Genomic DNA, 10,040 nt, shown 5'->3' on the forward strand with positions numbered 1-10,040 from the left:
CGCTGACCTGAACGTATTTATAGCGGAGAGCTTTAACGTGAAGAGGAGGAGACGTATGCTCGTCTTGCTCTTCCCTGTGCATCTGCTTATGGCCTTCCTTCTCCTATTCTTAGCAGTTGTTAAATTGTGTTCAGGAGATTTATTCTCGCGTCTTTTCAGTTGTTTGTGTTTGCTGTTCTCCTTGCCAACCTGGCAAAGAGTTTTTGTTTTTTTTTTTTTTTTTTTTTTTAGCTTCTCTCTGACTTCGCCCTAGTGACCTCTGCTTGCCAGGGATCCCGCATGGTCAGTTGTGCCCCTGGTCTTTTCATGCTGAACATGGTGCACATCGCTATTTTTGTGACTTGGACTATCTTGCCACTGTGCTGGCCTTGAACAACCTAGACTACTCCATCCTAGAGTGGGCTTTGTATTTCTGCCACATCTTCTCATGGAGAGGGAGAGATATTTTCTTTCTGCAAACGTGAGAAGGTGCACTGAAGCACTCATAGTTCTCACTGTCGGTGGTCATAAATGGGTTCAACTTCCAGTTTTGGTCACAGAAGCAGGGAGCTAGAGGATCCCTTGCTTTAGACAGTATTCGTGTTTTCAATGCAAAATGCATGTATTCAGATTAGTATAACTAATAGACCTGCATGTAACTTCTAACAAGTCCTTTGACGCTACAATAAAACAAAGGGTTTTGGTAATGCATGGTCCTTCTGCAGGTGCTACCATCACATCTGGAAAGGCTGTGCGCAGAGAGCAGGAATTTTCTTCTGCCTTTAGAGAACCTTCCAGGTTTTCTATGCCACCACAGAGGGGCACGTCCATGAAATACTTTGCTTCAGAGGAAATCTGTGGTCTCTGCCCGCTGGACTTGCCTTGGGCTGAGGCCAGGAATCGCTGCTGAACATCCTGTATGACGCGGCACGCTCTGAGGTCGCACACCTCGACCCCTGCCGGGGCTCAGAAGCATGATGGGAGCATAAACGCACCTAGTACTGGCCTGAAGGACTGAACTGTAGATCTCTTACTTTCTGACTTGATAGGATGCTCTTTAGCTGGCCAGCTGTGCACTTATACCTCAGGCTGGTGGTTGTGCTTGGGCTACTGTAGCCCCAGACCCAGGAAGAAAACTGTGAGTCATAACCATGGCGTTTGTTTTGTTTCAGGTGCTGCCGGAGTGCTGGTAGGACACCCATTTGACACTGTTAAGGTGGGTTGATTATGAAATACCTTTGTCTCTAGGTAGAAAACTGGAAGTTTTTCCAAGGAGTGGGGGAGGAAAAAAAAATCCCCAGACATTGTAGGAGCATAAATCTGTGCTGGAAAGCTTGGAGCGAGCCTCCTCAACCACTGTGTATAGATTTGCAGTCTCCAGCTCTCCAGAAGTGAAAGAATTCTTTGTATGTATGATTCAACCCAGTAACATGACAAATGTTGGCCTAAACTGCAAGTTAATCAGTGCAGTAACAATATTTGAAAATACGATCTTACATTTAACTTAATTTTTGTTCTAAGCTTGCTTCTCTGCAGCTGTTCATCACTAACTGCTAAAACTGCCTCTCCCGGCGTTGGTAACTCAAACTTACTTTGCTACTAGGTTGAAAATTTGTGGTTTGTTTCCCCCTCAAGCTCTGCTACTTACTCCTCAAGTACTAATTTGTTATACTATCCAAAGGGTGTAAGTGGTTAAAAATCCACAGCATGAAGCTTGTCTGGGGCCTTTTTCCTCCATTTAAGTATTATTATATATTTTTATAACTTTCCAAGTTAAAATGTATTTTCTAATAGTCACTTAGCCATATGTGTTATGCATGCTAAGGGTAGCTAGGACCTGTTCAAAGATAAGATTTGAAATCTCCTGGAGGGCCCTTCAGACAGGACTCACAGGGGTCCAAGCCCATTTTTCAGAATGGGATGATAACTTAAGTCACTTTTTGGCAGCCTTATCCAAAGTCTTGCACTGGAAGAATAGAGGAAGGGATGCCAATAGATTCCCTGCTAAATTAATATACCAGATCACTTGACTGCAGCAGACAGCATGCCATCCGCTAGAGCTATATTTGGAATACCTCTACCTTGCTGAATTTAGATATGCAAAGGGCTGATAGTGTTACTGAGGTCATCATCATATTCTGTATTCTAGCACATGGTTAATTCAATACAGATTTTCCTAGCTAGTGGATATTAGTCCTTGCCAGTCAGTGCAAGCTGCTCAAATAGTAAAAACTGTGTGTATGTTTCTCAGAGTATGGTAAATTTGACTGTTAAGTAATTGGGTTGAATTCTAGTATATGTTTTCAGGAATGGTATTTTCCAGACTTGCACATTTTTTTTTCATGGTGGTAGAGGGCCAGCTGTCTTTTTCTCTCAGCCCCGTCCTGCCAAGTTTTACGTGCTTAACTTAAGGTGACAGGTCATTTCACTGAAGCCAGCAAAACTGCTAAAATTCTATGCTAGACTAAAGTTAAGCATGTGTGGGTTTTTTTTGGTTTTAAAGTGCATGAAACTAAACATTTAAATGTCTGCAAAACTGGGGCTCCTGTGCTAGTTCTAGCAGATGTATTAATGCAAAATAGATGTGTTGGCTTTAGAAAAAGCATCTTGCTTTACAGTAGAGCAAGTAGTTTGTTTCTGGATGACTTTAAATGTTTTATGAAATCCAGTGTGGCACACTATATTTTCATACCCATTAGAAGGTGTTATAAGCATTTATCTGTTTCTTGTTAGAGAAAATACTAATGTTTATGTTATTAGCTGGCATAGTCACCACTGTATGTGGGAAAACTAACACTATAACCAGTCTTAAAAAAAAAAAAAAAAAGGACATTGCATAACTTGTTGTGTATGTATGTGTGTTAAGAATTAACCCTTTTTATAGTTCTGCAGTGTTTAAAGGGCTAGCTGGTAGTCACCTTAGACTGTAAGTTTTTAATATAACTGAACAATGGGAAACCTGCTTAGATAAGCCAGAATTTTACTTCTATCTTGGCTCTCTTTTTGGCTGGTGATCATATTTCACGAAGCGGGGAGGGGGATGGGGGAACACACAGGGAGAGATTAAGCCGGTGAAGTCACCCTGCGAAACCCACAACTGAGCTGATCTCAGAACTGGCAAACTCCTTATCCCTGGTTTGTTGATGTAATGTATAAAATTGCTTTTTTGCTTTTAACTGCCTTTACTTTCTGAGCTAGGGGCTGTCTTCATTAACAGCAAAAGTGTTACTTTGTTGTAGATGACAGATAAGCCTCATCACGGGAGAGTTACCTAGTAAGTATAGCCCAGGTGAACACTTCTGTTTCTCTCAGTCTTAATTTATTCCCAAATGTATTAGTTCAAATAAAGATCTAAAAGACTTATGAAGCTTTTTCCTTTTTAGTTTTAAACTGATGTGTCCCTCTTCTACAGCTATGGCATGGAGGGAGTGGGGTTTAAATATCACTTTTTTTTTTAATGTAAAGTCTTATTCTGAACCTTCTTTCTGGTATGCATTTCTGGCTATATATACTTCCACACACAGTGGCTCTAATACTGAATCTCAGGCACACTATTGTTGAGGTCTTATCCACTACATATCCTTGGAGGACGTTTTCATTGCTCAGACACTTCTGAATCACTTATTTTGCACATTATTAAATATTTGGACTGTTTTGGGGGTGTGGTAGTTTGGGTTTTTTTGCTTAGTCTTGAGTATCTTTATGCAAGTCTTCACTGATGTGAAATTACAGTGTGTTGCTATTGGACCTAAAACTTTACTAACAGTGGCTTCAAATAAGAAGGAAGCAAGAATATCACGCAATGAATAGAATAGAGGGTTAAACTTTGCACATGATTCAGCCTTCCTGTAGTTGTACACACTAAATAAGAGCTTGTTGAATACGGGATTAATATCCGTAAATAAATAAAGTTTCGTATACATTCATTGCCTGACCTGGCAGTTCGCTAGTGTGGGTACCCCGATGTGGTCATCCCCGTGCTCAAATAAAAGAGCTGTTTTTCATTCCTAGGCCTGGAGTGTCAGTACTTAACTTTCTAAATATTTTATCCTACAACAAGTCTTAATTGGTCAATATTTCACAAATTATTTAGACAAAAATAGCGAGAGCTGTATGCCACTAGGAAATTCAACCTATATATAGAATACGACTAATTCTAAACTATTAAAGACAAGTGTATAGAAAAGTCCAAGTAAGAAGGTTCCTAAGCTGCAATTCTCCCAAAGCCCATACATGTGGACTTCCCCTGACTTCACAGACAGGGTTTGAAACAATAGCAGTAAACTATAAATGGAGTAAAACCTTCGTTTTGTGCAATTCTGACAGCTTGTTAAGATTTGTGACTTTGCCTGTGGGTCTGTTTCTTGAGCAGTTTTAACAATCTGCCTGCCCCCCAAACATCACTTTGAGTAATAAAGGATTTATTTTCTTTGAATCCTACATCAGCCTACTTTTAACTCTAAGAAGTTTTAAAACCCTGTTCCATCTTGGAAGACCTGAGGTGATCTCAGCCTCCCACTATGGCTAGCGTACGCTAACGTGTATAGTAAAAAGATACTGGAAGCTAAAGTTTTGATTTACAAAACATAAGATGACATGTTGTAGGAACACAAAAAATACTGAAACTGTAAATAATTTATTTTTTGCCTCAAAGAAAGCTAACCTGAATATAGAATTCTGACAAACCATGCCCCCAAATCCTTTTCTAGACCCACATCATCTTACGGGTCTTTCATTGTTGTGGTGGGTTTTATTATTACTTTAGGCAAACAATGATAAAAATATTTTAAAGTCAGGAATCTTTCACACAGACCTGATAATCTTTTCTTTTGTTCAGAGTAAGAGTCTCGAAGTTCTTTGCCCTGGAGTCGCAGCGGCAGCATTAAATGGTTGATAAGCATCTTTTCTGAGGAACATTGCAGCCCTCCATGCTGGAGATCAAAGACAGATTTCTAACTTCCCCAATCCACTGAAACCAATTTATTGAGTTTATTGCAGTGTAGGGCTTTGCATGAACTAGGTAGCCTTGAGACTTTTGTTTTAGGTGTGCTGAGGACAAATTAGCAGGGAAAAAACCCAGAATTGGTCTTTCCCATTAAAGGTTAAAAAACATCTAGAAAAAGGGCCTGTCTCCTAATGTCAGCAGTTACAGTAGCATCTATCTGTCTGGCAGAACATACCATTTCAGTTTTGGAAAAGTTAATTGATTACTAACAGTAAAGGTTTGAAACAGCCACACCCTCGCAAATTGTTTGCATTCAGCAGGTTAAAAAAACAGATGAAAATTTAAAAGGACAAGTGGCTTTTTATTTCTTTCTTTATGCAAAGTAAGACATCTTAAGAGTCACTTCCCAGCTACCCTCTGAAAAAAAATCAGATCTCAGTGAAGGATCCCAAGTCTGGTAGCCAGAAACACAGTGGGTGGTGGTGTTGAAAGTTTCCATCCTTTTAAAACGATCCTTACTTCATGCTTGACTTGTAAGTAAATTTTTATAAAATTCTATCAGGTTTGTACAGATATTCCTTAGCGTGAACAGAAGTATTCTTGGCAGCTAAAGAAAGTACTTATTGTAGCCAGTACTGGAAAACGTCAGTCTGAAATTCTAGGTAACAGTGTACCCTGTTGTACTTCCACATACTTTTTTTCTAATATTTACAAGAAGTTAATAATCCTCCTCCCTTCATGTTTTCACCCCAAAATTAATTCAAAACACTTACAGAATATTTTTAAATTATTTTGCCACATATGGCATTCCAGTGTCCAGCCTGTGCTCTTGCATATACATTGCTATAGCAAATCTCAATATATGTACAAGACACTAGTTTACCAATTAGGCTGCTCTTGACATACAAATCAGTATCTCATACAACTTCTTATAGGTTCGTCTACAAGTTCAAAATGTAGAGAAACCTCTCTACCGTGGGACCTTCCATTGCTTTCAGTCCATCATAAAGCAAGAATCTGTAAGTACAAAATTAATGCTTTGCATATTTTGTATCTTCATACATTTTGTATCAGAAGGGTGGGAAAGCTGTTAAAAAAATCCTACAAACATTGAAGATCAAGAGATAAGCATACTCTGAACCTCACCTGACCATAGGGCAGATATTGTAGTCAGAAGTTTGCCAGAAACTTCATGAAGAATCATAGAATCATTAAGGTTGGAAAAGCCCTCTAAGATCATCGAGTCCAACCGTCAACCCAACACCACCATGCCCACTAAACCATGTCCCTAAGTGCCTCATCTACATGTCTTTTAAATACTTCCAGGGATGGTGACTCAGCCACTTCCCTGGGCAGCCTGTTCCAAGGCCTGACCACTCTTTCAGTAAAGACATTTTTCCTAATGTCCAGTCTAAACCTCCCCTGGTGCAACTTGAGGCCATTTCCTCTCATCCTAAAGAAGATCACTAAGTTGGAAGTTGGCATTTTTAAGTTAACTTTTTAAAAAGACAATGAGTTATTTGAATGGCTAATTTTCCAAGAATCCAAGCAATCTGAGCAATAAGTGAAGAAATTGGTGAGGGTTTTTTTTGCTACTGAAGCTTTAAGACCATAACTAAAAGGGTGGCTTTAGGCTTTTAGCTACTTAATAAAGTATAAAATTTACCAGAAAACTTTTCTCTGGATGGACTAAGATTATTTCCTGGATGTCTTCAACTATAAATTTGTACTGCTAAAAATGTTTAGATGTTCGCGTCCTACGCAGTGATGAAATTATTGCTACAAAGCAAGATGGTGCTGATCTTCTGGCCACTGTTAGAAAGTTAGGGCACAAGGGAGAGCCAGAAAGGCCATGTTCTGCACAGTTTCAGGAGGTTATCAATACCACCGTTAAAAAGGGTTTTTCCTTCCTTCTTCCACTAGGCTTTTGGACTTTATAAAGGTATTGGGTCACCAATGATGGGACTTACCTTCATTAACGCGCTTGTGTTCGGCGTACAAGGAAACACACTTCGTGCTCTTGGAAAAGACACTCCTCTAAACCAGTTCCTTGCAGGGTCAGCGGCAGGGGCTATCCAGTGCATCATCTGCTGTCCCATGGAGCTAGCGAAGACAAGAATGCAGCTTCAAGGAACAGGTGAATACAAACTAAAAATGAAGAACTACAAAAATTCTCTGGATTGTTTGATCAAAATCTATCGAAAGGAAGGGCTGAGGGGTATCAACAGGGGCATGGTCTCTACGTTCATAAGAGAGACTCCAAGCTTTGGCTTTTACTTCCTGACCTATGACTGCATGACCAGGTATTTAGGCTGTGAAGCTGAAGACAGTTACGTTATTCCCAAACTGCTGTTTTCCGGGGGGATGTCAGGAATCGTGTCCTGGCTCTCAACCTATCCTGTGGATGTGATCAAATCTCGGCTTCAGGCTGATGGAGTCGGAGGCGTTACACAATACAAGGGCATTTTAGACTGCGTCAGAAAGAGTTACCATGAAGAAGGCTGGAGGGTGTTCACAAGAGGTCTTACTTCCACACTTCTCCGTGCTTTTCCTGTCAATGCAGCTACCTTTGCTACTGTCACTGTGTTCCTAATGTATATGAGGTCAGAAGACAACCTTCGTGAATGTGAACCAGGTCCAGTAATCCAGCAGCCTTCCAGTTTGTGAACCTTATCTGTTTGTTCTCCTGATCCAAAGCCTGGCTGGTTTTTTTAAATGTAAACACTTGACCCGCACAAGTGGTGTAAATGTATGCTATCTGTATAAAGAATTCCTAAATGTGTCAAATTAGGATTTCATCTCATTACTTGTATAAACAGCATATTGCCTTATTAAGGACTTCATATCTAGTAGTATCCAAGTAAGATGGGGACCTGCCTTTAGAAAGTACTGTACAGTTACTGTTGCGGCTCCAGAAGAAGATCTGGAGAATGTCGTAGTACCAGAAATCAGGTTTTCTTCCACTCGTGTTCTGAATGACTGAGTTGAGTCGAATGCAGAAACGTTTTCAGAAAAGAAATACTCTTTTTGTATGTAACAGGAGTAAGTATAGTCCTCTAAAGTGAAGTAGGGGAAGGAAATTAAATGTTGGAGGCATTTTGCAGGTAACCCTGAACTGTTTAAGACATGGACTAGCATTCAGCTAGCCACGTGTTTTTCTTTTCCTCTGCCTTTACATGTCAGTGGTTTTAGTAGCAACCTTGTTAATACTGGTTTGCTTAAAAAAAAAAAAAAAAAAAAAAAATTTGTTCCTAAGCTACTCCCTTACCTTTCAGCTTTGAATAAATCTTAAGCACAAAGTAAGCATCTGCACTCATATGCACTTGTTCCTTTAAATCTCAAGGCTTGTAAGGATTTAGGGAAACTCAGATCTAGTAAGATTGATGTTATTTGCCTTCACCTCTATTTGTCGTTTGGTGGGTGCACAGATTGCATTGACTAGATTCAGCCCAAGTAGACTTTGTTCTCTGAAGTTAATGCAACTTTGCGCCACTTCTCCCAACATGCACCCTAGCAGCCAGTGATGTATAGAAGTCAAAGTCCTACCTGTGGTATTGCACAAAATGTTCATGGGTGCAATGTTAGCTTAGCAGCTTGAAGTACTGTAGAAATACGTACATGTTTAGAACTGGAGGTTTCATACCTTTCCAGAAAATAGGGGTGTAAGTGTCTGAAATGGTTGGTGTTCAATACACTTGCATTATGAATTTAAACAATACTGATTTTTTATGTATTTAGTTACAGTGCTACTGGAAAGAAGACTGAAAAGGGTTTTGGAGAATTTTCTTGTTACATTAATCCGCTGTGATTTTTTTTTAGTAGTCTGTTCAAGAGGGATTGCATTAGTCAGCTATAAACAGTTATTTAAGATTTGGAATAAGAACTACACATATTTGGCACAAATAGCCAGGGGGAAGGAGTGCGTGTGAGGAATGTTCTAAAATGTATCAAACTAGTTCAGTAAGTACAACTTGTTACACTTTTGGTTGGGACAAGTGCAATATGTGGTTAATTTATATGAATTTTCTAAAGAAACCTTATTTCGTAGCATTTTGCACTGTAACAAAATATGCTGGAGAAACCTGTAAAACTGGTATGTCTTTTTATACCTTGGAGGTATGTTGGATGTTTTAGTGCCTACTTGCACTGAGATTCAAATTGAATGTTAAATCTGTCTACTAAGCTGCATATGCACAACAACTCACAGCAAAGACCATTTACACCTTTGTACAGTATATAAAATTGAGGGAATAAATTTTTTAAAAATTTTGACTTTCGTTCCTTTAAGTTTCTTATGTTTTACTCAGATGCTTCCTTGTGTTACATCTAGCTTGCAAGAGGGCAGGGTTTCTGGCTTTTGCCTGAAGAAACTTATTCCCCGTCTGCCTTCTGTGCACCACCAGGAAAGACAGCGCCTTGCTCTGGCTTAGAGTGCATCAATCAGTGCGTTGAAGCAAAGGGAAGTTGCCTGAGCTCGCTTCTTCAAACTGATCTTTGCACCGAGTACCTCACTTAAAGATATTACAGGTACTAAGAGAACAATCCTGCTTTTAGAGCCATAGAGCCAGCAGCATGCTTGGACCCTTCATATTCTGTATTTATTTGGTTTAAGCAGTGCTGATCAGCACCAAGGCTGCAGAAGACAAGTCTAGGGTCCCTACAGAGTCACATCAGAATCAAGTACCAGGTGTGCCAACAGCACCGTTCATACCCGAATCAGAATAATGCTTGGCTCTAAGATGCACAAGTTTAGCAAAACGCTTTGTAGGTTGTAGTTTTTTGGTTTTAGACAGCGTAACTATTCCAAAGAGCATCAATAGTCGAAATAAAAAGCCACACAGGAAAAGCAGGATGATAGGTGTCATGACCTATGAAAAAGGCCTCTCATCATTTCAGGTACTGGCTCCATTAATTCATCTTCTTAAAGTGTAAATACACATGACCAAAAGAAACCCTGTCAAGCATCAGTTTGCTAGATCAGAAAAGGGAAAAGCCACCAAGTCAACTAACCGTAGGGCAGCTCCAGTCAAGTACTTAGTGTTCTCTCAGCAGGAGCAACAATGTTGAACTATGGCACAGAAACAAATACTTGGAATAAGTAAACAGTGTCTCCCTA

The 10,040-nt window shown here is 39.7% G+C and overlaps 1 protein-coding gene across 2 annotated transcripts; it reads left to right on the plus strand.

Moving 5' to 3' along the window:
• Nucleotides 1-1,144: 1,144 nt before the first annotated feature.
• SLC25A29 (solute carrier family 25 (mitochondrial carnitine/acylcarnitine carrier), member 29) lies at nt 1,145-7,591 on the plus strand. Of its 2 annotated transcripts, XM_009585289.1 has the most exons (4): nt 1,145-1,195; nt 3,219-3,253; nt 5,860-5,943; nt 6,848-7,591. In XM_009585289.1, exon 4 carries the CDS (start codon nt 6,881-6,883, stop codon nt 7,589-7,591), a length of 711 nt encoding a protein of 236 aa, XP_009583584.1. In that variant the 5' UTR covers nt 1,145-1,195; nt 3,219-3,253; nt 5,860-5,943; nt 6,848-6,880. The 2 variants fall into 2 exon arrangements, with proteins under 2 accessions (XP_009583584.1, XP_009583592.1); XM_009585297.1 differs by lacking the exon at nt 3,219-3,253 and having other exon boundaries at nt 1,151-1,195.
• The last annotated feature ends 2,449 nt before the right edge of the window (nt 7,592-10,040 follow it).

Source organism: Fulmarus glacialis, unplaced genomic scaffold (genome assembly GCF_000690835.1).
Source record: "Fulmarus glacialis isolate BGI_N327 unplaced genomic scaffold, ASM69083v1 scaffold40610, whole genome shotgun sequence".
NCBI classification, from domain to species: domain Eukaryota; kingdom Metazoa; phylum Chordata; class Aves; order Procellariiformes; family Procellariidae; genus Fulmarus; species Fulmarus glacialis.